Here is a 17,895-nt window from a genome sequence, read left to right on the forward strand (position 1 = left end):
AAAAAAAACAAAAACATGAGACTTAGTGAAAAATATGCTAAATAACAGTCCATTAAATATTCCAATTACATAAGCAAAAACAATCAAGATGGAGTTTGAGCCAGTCCCAGTGAAAACTATGAATTTATTATCTGGGAAGTATTACTACAGATCATCTGCCACTCTGGCAAGGGTGCTAGTGGAGAAGAGTAATTTGGGGAGGCCCCTGTGGTGATTTTCTTTCTTGGCTGTCCATCAGAGAATATGTGTCCCTGTCAACGGTTTATGGGCTGGTCCGGCCCAGTTCCGTGACCAGCAGGGCGGAGGGATCTGCGGATCCGCGCCTCTGGGAAAGGGGAAGCAGGGGACCCCAAAATACTTGAAAACAACAGCACTGATCTGAGGTGGAAGAAATGATTTTACTAAATATAGTATTAGTAAAATACAATGAGAGAGAGAGAGAGAGAGAGAGTCTGTTTGAATTGTATAGACCTCACCACAATGCTGGGGTGAGAAGTGCAGTCCAGTTGAGTGATTGAAGTACAGATGGCAAAGTGCAGATGGCGAAGCGCAGGCGGCGAAGCACAGGTAGCAAAGTGCAGACAGCGAAGAGCAGGCGAAGAAGAAGGATCAGGTGACCTTGCTTGGAGTTATATCCCCTTGCTGACCGCAAAGTCTCCTGGGGAAATGTAGTTCTTCTCCGACGGACGAACATTCGGCAGATATCAAACCCCACCCCCAATGCATTACATGATGTTATGGTGTGGAATACTGATGACCAAAAAAAATCATAAAACCATGACAGTCCCTTAAGCTTCTTTCCCTTCCCTCCCCTCTACTTCCTTTTGAGTTTTAATTGTCATCAGTACTAATCATAATCACTAAAGCTGTCATTTGCCGTCAGCTACGGATTATCTCATCATCCTTTGTGCAACAAGTAAGATTGAAAATACTACTGCATATTGAAAGAAAGTACAGAAAATTGCATTTTTGTGCATAGGATCAACAAGGGTTTATCACGTCATAACTGAACATTACTGCAATGGTGTCAACTAAAAGAAAACAAAGACTCAAAGGCAGTGCAACAATGTGTTTTAATCAACATGTTCATAAAATTTACACCATTTTCTACAAAAAGACACTGCAGTAATTAAGCACTAGTTCTGTGCTACAAGATAAAAAATTGTTTCAAATTACTATAAAACTCAAAAGAAAATGCTATATTTTTAAGAATTCCAATAGTCACATGGATCTTTTAGTTTTGGCTCAGCTAAAACATTAAAAACCAAAATCACTGTAAACTTCTGGTTTTGTCAGGCTTGCAGGTTCATGTTTCATACAGTATCTAAACCAGAAAGAAATAATCAAGTAACTAACACTCCTGGGTTTAAAACATAATAGGAATATATAATATACTGGTTTTAATATACTGGTATTACATTTCATAAATGAAATATCCTTTTATATAATTTATGGCTTATAGAGTCCTTAGCTGCAAAGATGTACTTATTCTTTCTTTTTGGTGAAGTCATATGGCTTCCACCACTGTGCAAACTGCAACACTTTCTTCCTCTGTTCCTCAAAGTTCTGCCTGACTCCTTTTCTCCATAGCCGTGGTTCCAAGTCCAGCATGCCACCAATGATTTCCTTTGCAAGTAGAACAAAGACAGATAATGATAAATGCTAAAATATAATACCACTTACTGCTATTTTAGCATAAAATGTAAAAACACTAATTTTCCAATTATGAGATTATTTGTGCTAGCTATAAAAACTGAAAATTCTGAAAAACACATCAATTCAAGGACTATAACTGTAGTTGCGAGACAGTTGCCTTACTAGAATTGTTGTAAGTACAAAATATCCTAACATTAAGATTGTTGATGCATTTCTATATTTGTGTCAAAAAATGGGAAGCTGAGAACAAAGAAAATTATTTACTTTGCTCTCAACTTTTTCAAGTTCTATTACTTCCTAATCCCTCTTCAAACTTTTGTAATACTGGCTCTTTCAAGAGCTGATCACTGAAACACAGTAAGGAAAAGACAACTTTATTGCAGCATTTCTATATGTACTCTCTATGCCATAATGGAGCGATTTAACCACATATGTGTTACACTAGGAGTTGTCTGTGAGCCCGTGTGTGTATGACCTCTACTTTGTACAAGTGGCAGTCAGAGCGCCTGTATGAAGATCTCACCATCCCGAAAACCCTATTTTTAATATCATAGTAGCAGTTATTTTCCATCTATCAGACTGCATGTCAAATATCTACAGTTCCTATCGATTCAAAAGAAAAATCGATCTATAATTCCAAGTATCACACAGTAAAGCAATCCTTCATTCACGAGCTAAGTTATACTGACTTACCATGAAAAGGCAAGTCATGAACTGTGATAAGGTACATCGAAGTGACTGTTGTAGCAGCAACTGGTTTAATTACTCAAAATTTACACAACGGAGTACAACTGGTAAACTGATTTTGCATACAGTACCTTTCCGAAGTAGTGAGGGAACTTGTGCTGATCTTCAATGATATGAGCAAACCCTCCTTGAAGGCCAAAGTCCACTGAAAAGTACGGTAATCCTTTAGGAACCTATATACAAAAAATGCATTTTTAGATGGTTAATAGACTGCAAGCATTTAATAACCTCCCCACAGCTTCTTGAAGAAAGTGGTTTTACAGTTAGTAGTATTACATCTTATTTTAAATCACTTCCGAAACCACTTTGTGCAGTATAAAATACATATATATAAAGTATAAAATATATATAAAGTATAAAATACATATATAAAGTACAGTAAGACCAACAGGTAAAGGGAAAAAAGTCAACTAGGCACCATAAACAGAAAGAAAAAAAAAAGGACTGCCAGGTGGCAGAACCTGGAGGGCACCACTATACATCAGGTAAGAGACTGGGAAGGATAGAGACAAGGAAAGAGCTGGACTGCAGCATGCACACCGAGTAAATGGCTGTCTGAGTCCACAGCTTTGAATTATATGGGATGAGTACAAATTTTAAGCACATTTATTAAAAATAAGGTGACGCGTTGTACAAGGAAGTGGTTACTCAGAGGAAACACTGATAATCACTGATCCTCACACAGAGTGATACACTGATAACTGCCAAAGCGGATAATTTCATAATTTGCTTATTATTTGTTTCTGGATAACAAGGTTTAAAAAGCCTCAAACTCATACATATATTCTCTGCTACGGTTCAAATAACTGAAAATTTTCACAAGGTGCTCCTTATATTACTTGTGGATGGATTTTCTCCACAGCAGCCCACACAGAGCGATTTTTGGACTGGTAACTAGGCCAGTGTTGATAATACACCAGTGCTTATTTACTGCTGAAGAGTTCTTGCTGCACTGTCAGTGTCAGCTGTCCCAGCTGTGCCCCCTCCCAGCCCACTGCTTACCCCTGAGTTTGTTTACTGGAGGGTGCAGAGTAAAAAAAAAAAAGGCTCTGATACTGTGCAAGAGCATTGGCTGCTTAGGCTTGTGTGCTAGGGCTCTGCCTCTAGAAAACTGGTCCCAATTTCTGCACAGTCAGTCCAATAAACATCACACTCATGTCTGCTTCTCATTCCACACACCACCATTTCATACTGCAACTCTATTTTCCTCAGGTCAGTGTCTAAACTGTTCTCTCAAATTTTCTCAAAGGCATTTCTTTTCTTTTTTTTCCTAAAATAATGTTAAAGTTATACAACTGTGAAACACTTCACACGCAGATGCTTTTTATTAATTTTATTAATTTAAAGAAGTGCCCTGAATTAATTTGAAAAGTGATCTGCTTTGGGTACATAACACAACCACAAAAACATATGTTTAATTAAAAAAAAAAGTCCTGATGCTCTATCAAAGACAAGAAAATTATACTTTGTTTTCTTGAGACGTGTTGACTTTCCCTGTTAAGAAAGGCTAAGAAGCAGAAGAAATCCAAAGCATACCTATGGATCGATTTTTGAACTTAACAGTTTCAGGATTATTCATTTAAGATGCATACGCAAAAATGTTTCAGCTCCTTTGTTATAAAGATCCATAATACTATTTGCATCTTCACTCCATAAATTTAGCAACAACAAAGGCTGTTCCAGGTCAGTGCAAAAGATACACCATATTCTTTCTCAGACAGCAATTTTTAGATCTTTGATCTATCTTAATTCTTAAAGTTAATCAAGAAAATTATGCTGGTGCATGTACTCAAAATGCCAGCTTTGTTCTCAAGCAATGTTTGCAGCTCAGTCCATCTGTTGTTGAAATAAATGGGAATCTTTCCTAACGTCAATTAGGAGTTCAGTCAGACTCCAGTGCTCATCATGTCTATGCCATCTCCTGACCCACTAATTCAATTGCGCTCCCCTTCTTCTCTCTTTGAAACAGTTAATAACTGAAACAGATGAAAGCAATTTGCTGAAAATTTCAGTGTTCAATACATTTCATTACTTACAGATTTCCGAACATCTTTTGAAGAAAGATCAATTATCTTCTTGTTCATGGACCACTCTTCATCAGACTCCATTATAGCTTTCTGTAAAATCATTTTTCTAAATGAGAAAATTTAGCACAGCAGTTGTACAGCACAGAACTCACTTTCCAATGGAGTAAAGCACACTTTGCACTGCAAGTACTGGTCATTTCTTAACAGAGTAATTTTATTTTTGGCAATCTTTCTGATTTAGAGAACATACTTTATAGAGGAATCATTTAATATCTTGAAACTCACTTAATTCTATTCCTTTTTTTCCCTTGAAATCTACCTTCTGCCTGACAAGTTATCTCTAATAAAAAACTTCCAAATTATTAGAAACGAAAAGGTCTCATTTTCTTTTTACTAAGCTCATAATAAACCTGTTCTGATTTCATTATGCCATATTAGCCTTTTTTATTTTTTTATCTTCTTTTCCTTTTGTCTATTTTTAAGCTCCAAAACGAAAATCCAAAAATCCAAATTAGAAGCCTGAATGCACTCAAAAACCTCTAAAACTGACTCTGCATCTTTCATAATATGGAAGTGTGGATAATATAGGTACCTTTCTCATTTTCATTTAATTTTCATTTACTGTGTATTTTAGTGGTGGAAACTCTCAGAAAAAGTTTAACACAAATGACATTGCATTGAAGCTTGTACTTCAACTTTGTTAGTTTTCAAAGAAGATGCTTAATGCACTTAAAACATAGCCAATGAGATGAATCATGTGGAGAGTTACAAATGTGTTGTAAAAGTTACTGCGTTGCTATTCATCACACTGACTTCCACTTCATTAAAACAATTACATTATTTATTTCCAGAGAACATTTTCAAAGAACAAATAAAATAATATACTCATAAATACTGAAGAATGTGTGCACTCAGTCAAATTTACCCTTATAAAAGCTTCCTTCTCAGATACTAAACCAACACATTTGTTTAAAGATCAAGAATCATTTCTTCATCAGAAAAACAAAAAAATTACCTTTTCAAAACTAGCACTTCAATATAAAAAAAACTTTTCCAGAAATAATTTATGATAAACGCATTCAAATGACCTACAGAAAATGCTTTTTTCATATACCTTAAAGTAGATTGGAGCCATATCTCCTACTTCTTTTGGAAGAGGAATGCATTCGTATACCATATGATATCGTTTCTTCATACTCATATTTGTTTCTATAAAGACACAGTCCAAGCCTCTAGCTTCAAACATTTTCACCAGTGCCGTTCTAAACATCTGTTAAAAGAAAAAGAATGTATAATTTGAATTAGCTTTTCAAAGCTTCCAGATAAGATATTTTACATTATTTCAATAATAGAGATACAATTCCTTAGAAAATCATAATAAAATGGAACAGCGGTGATCACACTAGGAAAATTCTACTTCATTCAACAATCTAATACAAACTGTATTTCTGACAGTGCAAACATGCAAAGTCTAGGAATCTATTGTGAAATATGCATTATACTTAACAGTATAAACTCAGTTCCACTTAATATCACATTTATTATTGTTGTTACTATCATTATTATTATTTACAATTGGAAGCATATCTAGGTTGAATTTCCTAACTATGATGTACCATAAGAATTAGGCAACCCAGGAGGCTCTAGAACGTATCACGGATAAATTCCTGAGCCAAGTAGTAGACATCCACACCAGGGAGGAAGCAATGTTGGATCTATTCCTCACCAGCACAAGTGAACTGATTGGTGACATCAGGATTAGAGACTGCCTGGGTTGTAGTAATCATGCAGTGGTGGAGTCTGCAATCCTGAGGGATATCAGTCAAAGAAAAATCAGGATGCTGAATTTCAAGAAAGCTGAATTCCATCTCTTCAGAGAATTAAGTCAACAAAACCCCCTGGGAATCTGTCCTTGGGGACAAGGGAGAAGAGCAGAGCTGGCAGATCTTTAAGGAAGTTTTCCATAGTGCATAAGAGCTCACAATCCCCAAGTGTAGAAAGTCAGGAAAGGAAGGCAAGAAACCAGCACAGCTGATCAAACTGAAGAACAAAAAAATGCATAGGCTGTGGAAGCAGGAACAGGTAGCTGGAAGTAGTATAGGGAAGCTGCTTGGATGTTTACTGAAGGGGTAAAGAAAGCCAAGGCCCAAATGGAACTGGTCTTGGAAAGAAGCAGAAAGAAGAGTAAAAAAAGCTTCCAGAGGCATATCAGTGAGAAAAGGAATGTCCAAAGAAGGCGTACCCCCACTACAGAGCAACACAGACAGGCTGGTAACAATGGACAAGGAGAAGTATGAAGTACTCAACAACTTTTGTGCCTCAGTCTTCACTGGCAACAGCTCTTCAAGCAGATGGGTTGGGAGGAGAGAACTGGGGGAGCAACATCCCTCCCACTGTAAGCAAAGATCAGGTTTAAAACCACTTGAGAAAACTGAACACCCATAAGTCTATGGGTCCCACTGCCATGCATCCCAGAGTCCTAAGGAAGAGCTGATATCTGAAAAATCACGGCAGTCAGGTGACAGTTCCTGGTGACTAGAAAAAAGGCAACGTCAAACCCATTCTTAAGAAACTTAGAAAGGACCACCCAGGGAACTTTGGACCTGTTAGCCTCACCACTGGTCACAGAACAGATCCTCCTGGAAATTATGTTAAGAAGGAAGTGAGAGAGGTGGTATGAGACAACCAGCATTGCTTCACCAAGAGCAAGTCCTGCCTGACCGCCTAGTGGCCTTCTATGATGATGTAACTGTATCATTAGACAAGGGAAGAGCTATCTATTTGGAATTCAGTAAGGCTTTTGACATGGCTCCCTGTAACATTCTTCTCTCCAAACTTGAAAGACAGGGATTTCATGGGTGGACTGTTCAATGGTTGATAAACTGGTTGCAAGATCATACCCAGAGGGCAGTGACCAATACATCAGTGTCTGTATGGGGACCAGTGACATGTGGTGACCCTCATGGGTCTGTACTGGTACCTGTACTCTTTAATATTTTCATCAAGGAGGCATGATTCATGCTCAAATACACAGTATGTTGATACATGTCACAACTCAGGCAACAGAACATGCAAATATTTATGTATTTTTGTATAAAAAAATTAGATGCATATTTACTTTGTCAAGTGAAGTAGATAACTTCTAAAACATGCATCATGTTGAATTTAAGCACCTGAAGATACAATATAAAAGAACCTTTCCAACATATCTCAGGAAAAAAAAAATAATAAATAGAGCTAAAATGTGCAATATAGTGTAATAAAGATGTTTTTTTTTCTGTCAACAATACCAAATAGGGCTTTGGCATCATTAAGTTAGTTTGGTCACCAAGTAAGCGTGTGCTTATATTCCTATGGAAGCTTTCCAGACTCCTCCTACTGAATTACACAAAAGCTGCAAAATAACGTGACCATCACAGATCACAGAATCACAGAATCACAGAATCACCCGGGTTGGAAGGGACCCCAAGGATCATGTAGTTCCAACCCCCCTGCCTGGCAGGGCCACCAAACATACACATTCAGATCAGGTTGCCCAGGACCCCGTCCAACCTGGCCTTAAACACGTCCAAGGACGGGGCATCCACAACCTCCCTGGGCAGCCCGTTCCAGGGCCTAACCACTCTCCTAGTAAAGAACTTCCCCCTAACATCCAACCTAAATCTTCCCTCCTTCAACTTGGATCCATTTCCCCTAGTCCTGCTATTGTCAGCCCTTTTGAAGAGTTTACTCCCCTCCTGGGTGTAGTTTACTCCCCTCCTGGGTGTATCCATCACCTCCTAAGTACTTTGCCACAAAGAAATATTTAAACTCACAATTAACATATTCACAGAATTGATGAGTTTACCAACAAGCTGCATTTTCTAGCAAGAAAAATTCCAGGACTGAATTCAGAAACTGCATTTACTTATCTTGTCTTTATCCAATTTTCCTTCCCCTATACATTTAGAAAAGTGATCATTCATTTTGAATCATTTATTCTATGACCCTATTTTGCTAAAAGACAATAGGTTAAAGTAGAGGATACAGGATACACATATAGACCACTTCACCCTCATCCTTTGTTTTTCCTTCTGATCATACTCATTATGCTTGTTCCCTTCTTACAACAACTTTCTGAAGCATTTCTGTTCATATATGAAAGTTCTCCTATTTGTTCTTCCTAGGGAGGAGAGTAATTTGCAAAGCAACACTGTACAAAAATTACATCAGCCACAAATATCAATGCTGAGAGTACCTGTGGAAAGTCAGAGAACCCATATGCTACACTTGAGACAAGACCAAAGTTATTTAAACCATTTCAAACTCATGGATTAACCTGATTTTACACCTAGAAACTGTGGAATTTAACTGTGTCGTTAATGTTTTATCTTCTTTGAAATAGTCTCCAATATTTTGATGCAAATTGTTTTACCATTGTAACAATACCAATGGTGGAATTAAGGGAGGCTGGTCACTATCTTTTAGGCAGAAGTTTCTTATGTCTCCCTTTTTTTTCCTTTTCGAAAGAAAGCAAAACTCAAAGAAACCTCAAAATGTCTTCACATGAAAGAGAGCTTGGTCCATCACATTTGGCACCCTTATGGTAAAAAAATCTTATTAAAAAAGGAGGAAATTGTATTCTACCAGGGACCTCAGATATGAGTAAGAATGATATCTACCACAAAATCAAATTAGCTTAAAAAAAAAAAAAACAAACTCATGTATAAATGTATCTTTAGCTGGTGCTTCATTATAAGTGATCTTTCCTCTCTGACAATCATTTTCTTAATAGTGCAAGCTAGCCAGTTGTTACGCTTTCTGCAAGGGATCAGCTGTACCTTTGTCAGTCTTGACACATCCCTCTCATCTATTGCCAGGATCTCCAAGAAGTCCTGCAACATTCTTAGGCATTTTTTTTTCTAGGGCTTATAAACTGAAACTTTTCTTCAATGTTTATCCTGCATCTCCCTTAACCAACTTTTGACCATTAATTTCCTTTTATAATGCAAACATGTTCTATCCCTTAGTGGGATCAAAATGAGCTGACAGGTTGGGAACTATTAAAATAGACACGACAAGTATCACACAATCGTATCATAGAATGGCTTAGGTAGGAGGGGACCTTAAAGATCATCTAGTTCCAAGTAGAGTTGCCATCCACTAGATCATGCTGCCCAGGGTCTCATTCACCTTGGCATCCAGGGATGGGGTATCTGCAACCTCTCCAGGCAACCTTTTTAACAGCTCACCACCGTGCCAGTGAAAAGTTTCTTCCTAAGATCTAACCCAAATCTCCTCTCTTTTTAGTTTAAAGCCATTCCTCCTTGTCCTACCACTATCAGATGGTGTAGAAAGTTGGTACTCCTTCTACTTGTAGGCTCACTTTACGTGCTGGAAGGCTGCAATAAGGTCTCCCTGAAGCCTTCTCTTCTCCAGACTAAACAAGCCCAGTTCCATCAATCTGTCTTCATAAGAGAGGTGCTACAGCCCTTTCATCATTCTTGTGGCCCTCTTCTGGAGCCACTCCAAGAGCTCCACATCCCTCCTGTACTGGGGGCCCCAGCCATGGACATAGTACTGCAGATGGGGCCTCATAAGGCAGAGTAGCAAGTGACAATCCCCTCTCTCTCCCTGTTGTCACTCCTCTTTTGATGCACCCCAGGATCCTGTTGGCTTTCTGGGCAGCAAGTGCACACTGCTGCCTCATGTCCAAATTTCTGTCTATCAGGACATCCAAGTTCTTCTTGGCAGGGCTGCTCTCAATAAATTCTTCTCATATCTGAACTCATATCAGGGATTGCCTTGACTCAAGTGCAACACTTTGCACTTTGCCTTGTTAAATCTAATTAGATTCTTGTGTACCTACTTTTCAAGTGTGTACCATATTATTCAAAGTATTATTTTACAAAGCTGCTGGAACATGAGACAGTTTCTTAGCTGACCTGAATTTCTTCCCAGATTTCTTCATCCAAAAGAGTGGCTGCAGTATGGTGCTGTAAAGGAGCTATCAGGCAGTGACCTTCAATTAAGGACTGGTTGCTTGGCAGAGACAAGTATACCTAGAAAGAGTGAACAAAAACTGAAGTTCCTATTATTATAGAGTTAAAAATATTCTCATTGCTAAGTTGAAGAAATACATCATCTGCTACATTTCAAACCAATAGAAGCCATTATCTTCTACTTACAGCAAAGTATATACAGCAAGGGCTGTTATAAGTCCAAATATTCACATATATTTTGAAAGAATTAACAAAATGAGGAAGGTTTCGTTTTGTTTACTTCAAAGGATTTTAAGCTTAAGAATGAAATTCTGCACTTGGGTTTCTTTGATATCATTGAGATACAGATCATAATCAGTTCAAATTTCCTCCAGAGTGGTATGATTTAGCCTTCCACAAATCCACCTATGGTTTGTACTTAGATCTTTCATTATTGCTTTATGTTTTCCACAAATTAGAAGTTCTGATACAAAAAACTAGATTTGTAATTCACAACAGATATCTTTTTCTCCCTAATCCTTGAGGAACTCTTGAAATCAATTGGAAGGGCAGGGAGAATAACATGCAGAATAATCAAAGAAAGAAGCAATTGTGTTTTTTAACTCAGTCACTCTACTATTCTTTCTTTTTTATATTTACTTTTGTGCTAAATTGCTATTTTCTTACCTTGGTACCAATTGCAATAATAAGATGTTTAGAAAGTTCATTGCTATCAAAACAGTAAGGACACTTTTCCATGCGTGCAGCAAGCTGCTGGTGCTCACGTATTGCTTTTCTTCTTTGTATTTCTTCTTCTTCCCCACTGCGTGCTTTTTTTGCTGCTTTGGAAACAAACATGTCATCCAGAGTGTAGTAGTCTCTGTCAGTTTTTTCCATAAGCTGAAAAAAGAGACCAAAAAAATTGCATTTAAATATAAATAAGTTAGGAAAAAAGCATACTTAGCTTCTTGTGATATCCTTTACTAAGAAAAGGATAAAGTGTGTAGCAGAAGCAGCACTGCTCCCTTCCACACAGCATCTGCAAACCATACCATTATCAGATACATCTCCTGAGAACAGTCATACCCTGTTTCAGACAGCTTAGGCATTAAAGTACAGATGTTTAACAACAGGAAGAGGAGTATGTCACTATCTTCCATCACAAGATAAGAGCTAGGCATTTCAATATAAGCTTGACAAAACTCCAACTTAAAATAGATGCACAATCTTCTTTTAATCATGTACTATCATACATTCTATTTCAGTCCTTCCCCTCCTCTTCCTTTCCTACTACAACTAACACTGCCCACTAAATCATGTTTTGTAGAACAGCCAGACCACAAATCTATGCCTCATCTTCATGCTCTGTGAAAAAATGCCAACGCTCTCCTCAGGTGAGCAACACTAAGCCATTCTGTGGAGAAGTCTTTGTCTTTCTTGAACGGATCTGTTCCTGTATAGGGATAACCAACACAACTAGCGTTACCAGAAACAAGGCTGAATAATTCACTTTTTTGTTTGTTTGTTTGATAATTAATTGTTACATTTCAGGCAGGGGCCATTTATTTAAAAGAAAGCACTGAAAATACTTAGTATTTGTTATGAAGATGTGTTTGATGGTTAACAGTATCTTACAGGGTCTTAATATTGTGAAAACCCACACAGAAAGGATATACCTCACCTGGACACCACTTAAGGAATGGTGTCTGTGTATAGGAAATGGACGTGATGCAGGGGTTACAGGGCAAGGGCAACAAGAGACAGTGAATAGAAAGAAAAGCAAAACATTTATGTGCATCATGGGACAAAACCAAGTGACAAAAGATTTTACTAAGCTTCACCATGCAACATACATGTGTGGGTGTGTATAGCATCAGTCTTATATAATCAGACTTTGCTGATGACAAATAAATGCCTTGCTGTATTGCTGAAATGAAGACTTTGCAAGTCTTAATTACAAAGACTGACTGTAAAGGATTTTGGAGAGTATTACACACTTAACTATTTCAGTTTACTCTATACAGTTATAAGATTACGTGCCAGTTATACCCTGAATATTCAGTGTACACAACTAGAGCAAAAGTAAAAAGCTTTCAAAATAATTTTTCCAAGTTTTTCTTCAATAAATGAAGTCCCAATGCTGTAATAACTCATGCTATACCTGATTGTAATTTTACCTTGAACAGTTTCAGTAATTTCCTCATCAAAATGACAGGGGAAAAAATAAAAACAAAAAAACCACATTGTACAGATCTCTTGATATTGGAGGTGCTAGACCTTCAGAGCATTAGCAGATTTATGTATGAGTAGTTTCGCTTCAAGAATTACTAGGGAAATGATAAAAGTGTATTTGCAACAAATCCTAATAGACATTAAAACACTGATTGAGGTATCTCTAGCAAAGGACTAGTGCTCTAAAGGCATCGAAGAGGTACATTATTTTCTGTGATTGTGTAAATGAAGTGCCTTTGTCAAGATAATGAAGGAAAACCTCCTGAAAATTCTCTTAAAGCACTTAGAAACATCTGCCCAGGGAATAACTGAAAAAGAAAGGAAAATGCATATACTGCTCTTCAAGACTTGGAGTCCTGCAAGTAACACCAGAATCAATGACACTACTCAGTAGATATTTTAGCTGAAGCTACATCACGCTAACAGAGCTGAACACAGCAAGAAAGCTGCATTTCCTCCCAGGAAGAGCTGGTTTGCATCTGAGACACTTTTAACTTAATAGTTTGAAATAAAATATTAATATCTGAGCAGAAAAACAAATTTCCAATGCAGTCAATTTGCTAAATGTCTCTTCCTCTGAGTACAGAGGGTTTCTGAACAAAAAGATAAATACTGTAAGCATTCAAAAGATTCAAAAAGATTTAGGGTCAAGGGTGTCAACAGAGCATTATGATTTGCTAACTGTGATTTAAGAGGCTTCTCTTCAAAAACAGTCTCTCAGATATTTTGGTTAGAAGCATTTTACCTCATTACTAAAACAGACATTAAATCCAACCTAAGAACATTAATAAATCTACACTTCAACGTTTGATATCTAGAATACACAACTAAATAATATTGAACCTTCAGATAGACCCCTTGTAACTGCCTCCATTGTAATGAGACCTACAAGGAATCCAGTCACAATGGACTGCTGATTTATATATGTGACTTATTGCACATAATATGGTAGCTTCATTCTATTTTCTTACAGATTCAAATCACATACTGCGATTGGAAAGGTTTCCCTTCCACCTTCAATGTTCATATGTAGCCACAATTTAAGATAGCAGCAACATTAAAGCAATTATCATAATTGAAACACATTCTCCAAATGAAAGAAAATCTTCCATATACTTCATAAGTAGTTCAGATATCTTGCTAAGAAAGAAAAAAAAAAAAAGACCATTTTTTAGACAATAGATAATTAGCTTTCCTTCACAAAACACAAAAATCAGCTCTTACTCTTCCTGAATCTTGCAAATCCCTGAAACAGACCAATGGCTTCATTTGAAAAATGCTCAGTACTGTCAGCACCAAGCAACTACATACCAACTTCCCTAAAACTACTTCATGTAGCTCTAATACATTCAGCTGCTGATGTGCATTTCCTACTGAAAGCCACTGTATATTAAAGTCAACAGTTCAACAGCAGAGTTCTGTTTTTGTTGTCTTACTAAAATTCTGTACTTCTGTATTTAAAATAAACAGGAGATTCTTGAGCTGCAGAAAAAATATTTAGTGGTTTAGTTGTCAAAAAATCCATTCTCTGTTCTACTGTCATACAAGGATAAGAAAAGTAGAACTAGAGCTTCATCAAAAGAAACACAAATAAGTACTACCTGTTGAATAGCACCCCTCCATTACTACTTCTTTTTCTCTCTTCTCTTAGACAATTTGCCATGAGAATGCAAATAGACATGAAACAAGACAGCTGGCAGACTACAAAGAAAAGACGGAACGGAAAACAAAACCTTGGATATCAGAAGTATCATACACAGAACAGACTGCCATCACTACTTTGCTTTCCTTGCACTTAGAAGGAAATATCTGGACAGTCATGGAAATATCTGGTTTGCTAAACACAATCTCTTTAATGTAACAGCATTCTCCACAAATGACTTAAAAATACTCTATGGATCCCATTAAGCAAGTCTCTTATGCAACAGGAATACTAGTCAAGAATTCTATCTACTGATGAAATTAATTTTCATCCTGTTTAACAGGCTGGTTGATGTCTTTCTTCTACAGTGGATACAGTGCTGAATACAGCAAGGCACATGGAGCCCAACATAAAAGGCTTATCTTAAAAGCAGTAACCATCATTAAAATGCTATCTAAAGACCAGATTTGGTTTTCTCCTGGCGTAGTAATGAACAACACAGCATTACTACATTTCAAATGGTAACTCACTAAGACCAGAAAGAAATGATGATGTTGCTCTTTAGCAACCATACTTTCCTTTATCATCTGATGATGAAAACATGGAAAAATATTTAAAATTCAGTGACTCAAACTTAAAAGTAGGTCTGAAATAAAGTCAAATAAATACGTAACCTTGAGTGATATCAATAAAATAAGAGCAATTCGGGAAACTTAATAATAATAAGTTATAAATATAATAAAAAGAAGGGAAAAAAAAAAAAAAAAAAGGAAAAATAAACAAAACGTAACAGAAACATCACTGGTAAAAGTTGGAGTCCAGAAGAACGAGTGGGAAATATTCCCCAGCTGCACTACAGAGATCTCTCAGTGCCTTCTGAAAATCTATCTGCAGCTGTTCAGAATTCAAAATTGGAAGTCCTCAAAGTGAAGGGAAAGGGCAGAAAAAATTAAATATCTTCTAATAGTGTTACGTAGGCTTTGTACAAAAGTGGGATCATGTGCATACATCACTCATTCAATACTTCAGGATTTCCTGTAATCAAAACACATATAAAGTGTCAGTGTGAGTTTCTAGGACAGCCTGGGTTCCACTTGAGGTCTACCTGTATGAGGCTACAGTAAGTCAGTAGAATGCCTCAAAGTTTTTTATTTTTCCTGGAAACAAAAAGATGTATAGAAGAGTTTATACCAGTAAAAGCCATGACAGACAGGAATACTAATATTGAATGGCATTTACAAAACAAAAATTTACCAGACTAAATTCTAATGGCTCATTTTACAACAACCAAATTTAGGGATGTTAACTATAAAACATTAAGCAGGGAAAACTAATATACTGAGAACCAGCCTCAGACAGATATTTTTTACAAAACTGAATAATAAAAAATACAAAACTTAATCTGGAAAATGCAGTTTGCTTTAAGATGTGACACATTTTGTTCGACAAGATTGAGCAAAGCAAGTCAAGAAACTCAATAAAATAAACACAAAACAGCTTTTCAGACAGGAACTAGCAATGAAGTATTTTGGTGAAAGAAGCCGTAGTAAAGGGACATTTAGAGAGAGCATGTACAGATCAGGTTCAGAGCACCTCTATCACAGAGTCTTTACCAGCAACAACAGGATAATGAATCACAGAATCATAGTTGGAAGGGACGCACAAGGATCACAGAATCTCAGGGGCTGGAAGAGACTTCAAGAGATCATCGAGTCCAACCTCCCTGCCAAAGCAGGTTCCCTACAATATGTCACACAGGTAGGCATACAGATAGGTCTTGAGTATCTCCATAGGAGACTGCACAACCTCTCTGGGCAACCTTTTCCAGAGCTCAGTCACCTTTACTGTGAAGAAGTTCTTCTGCATGTTAGTATGGAACTTCCTATGTTCAAGTTTCAGGCCATTACTCCTTGTCCTATCACTACACACCACCAAGAAGAGCCTGGCTTCACCCATTTGCCTCCTACTTCCATTTAGATATTTATAGACATTTATCAGATCCTTTCTGAGCCTTGCTGGCCCTTTTGGCTGCCAGGACATACACTGAAATATTACTACAGATCCCACTACAATAACAGAAAACACTAAGGAACTCAAGGCTGTTCAAGAAACCAACACCTTTGTTTCAGATATTAAGCATTTGAAATAAACAGGATGTAAGAAAAAAGTTATTTCAGCTGGCTTGTGCAATGAAAAAACGCCTCATAATTAGTAAGCTCCTTGAACAATATAGCTTTCACTTGTCAAAGAACAGACAAGGAGGAAGGGTTGTTATTACTATTATTATTTCCCTTTGTCACACATTTAACAAGATTACAGGACCTTTATTCACAAACACCAATGCACAGTGCCATATTCTGCAGTTTTGAGACAGAGATCCAGTTACACACAGTCACCCTGCCCCTGGATCTTCATTTCTTGTCATATTTTATCACATCCTTTAGATAATTTTACAGGAGTGTTAAAATGGGATACATTTTCACCTCAAAAAAAGTATCATGAATGGAATAACAATTTCTTTGCAAATCCTCTATTATAACAATGTCCCTCTAACCGAAGTCAGAAACTTAAAGACAGGTAAAACTATCATCCAGCAAGAGTTGTGTATTCCTACTGAAATAAGATATGCTACAAGTTTCTGCCAGCACAACCAATCAACAATGCTTTTGCTGCCTTAAAAAGTCACAAAAACAAACAAAAATTATATTTAGTTCTTAATATTGCAATAGTAGCAATGAACATCATCAACACATCCTCTGCCAGTAGCAGTTAAAAATGTCTGTTTTTCTTTACTTAAGGGCATAATTCCTTAAAAATGTTTTTTCCCCAAAATGCTGCAGATGAGAAACACTTGCATGACAGCACTAAAATACAATAAAATGCAACTGCCACTAAAGCACAATAGATAGTATTCCTCCACTACTATTCTATATGTTAGCTCATAAAAAAAAGTTATTCAGGAAGAAAATGGAAATTCTCTCTCCAAAAATTTCAACTCTTACTATAAGGTGTCTGGTATGCTTTGTCAATTGCATTACTTGGCTATAACAAAACTCTGAGCAAGTTACTGGGGAATTGAAAGAACAAGAAGACAGTGTTCTCCTAAATGCCAGAAGGGAAGAAAGTAATGATTTAAAAACTGATTTTATTTCATAAATATGTTCTTCCATACAAAACACACAGCTAGTACAAATTCAAAGGAGAAACCATAGTGAGGTGTTGCTGGTCCCTGTGCTGCAACAAGTGACGTTTTACATCTGTTAAACGTGGGAGTCAATGCATCCTGCAAGTTGTGCATTTAGTTCCCAAGCCAGGCCTGATGCTACCTATGCAGACATGTTGTATTTTGTGCTGCACAGAGAAATTGGCAACCACTTATGTAGCACTTTAAGTTTGGATGTCCTAGGAATATCACTGACCGCTCTAAGTTAATATTCAGACACCCATAATGACAACACACCTCACACTGTTGTTTCTACCAGACAATGGCCAAAAAAGTAGAGCTAATCTGACACCCTCATAAGAGAGAGCATCTTGTCACTCCCTCGTCTTTTGTTTCCCATATCACTTTGCTTTTTTGGGCCCATGGGCCACATCCTTCCCTCATAGGTGCACTCTACTTTCCAATTTT

General features: G+C 37.1%; 1 protein-coding gene across 1 annotated transcript in view; it reads right to left on the reverse strand.

The window, feature by feature from the left end:
- Positions 1 to 1,079: 1,079 nt before the first annotated feature.
- Positions 1,080 to 17,895, reverse strand: part of CWF19L2 (CWF19 like cell cycle control factor 2) — a 62,968-nt gene continuing 46,152 nt past the window's right edge. Inside the window, exons 13-18 of the mRNA XM_042867264.1 lie at positions 11,078 to 11,290; positions 10,355 to 10,471; positions 5,545 to 5,700; positions 4,440 to 4,520; positions 2,475 to 2,576; positions 1,080 to 1,626 (exon numbers count right to left, since the gene is read on the reverse strand). Of these exons, the coding sequence (XP_042723198.1) occupies positions 1,486 to 1,626; positions 2,475 to 2,576; positions 4,440 to 4,520; positions 5,545 to 5,700; positions 10,355 to 10,471; positions 11,078 to 11,290 (810 nt within the window). The 3' untranslated portion in view covers positions 1,080 to 1,485. The remainder of the gene's footprint in view (positions 1,627 to 2,474; positions 2,577 to 4,439; positions 4,521 to 5,544; positions 5,701 to 10,354; positions 10,472 to 11,077; positions 11,291 to 17,895) is intronic.

The sequence above is a fragment of the Lagopus leucura genome, unplaced genomic scaffold (genome assembly GCF_019238085.1).
Source record: "Lagopus leucura isolate 7727_CA_CO unplaced genomic scaffold, USGS_WTPT01 Super-Scaffold_100001, whole genome shotgun sequence".
Taxonomy (NCBI): Eukaryota; Metazoa; Chordata; class Aves; order Galliformes; family Phasianidae; genus Lagopus; species Lagopus leucura.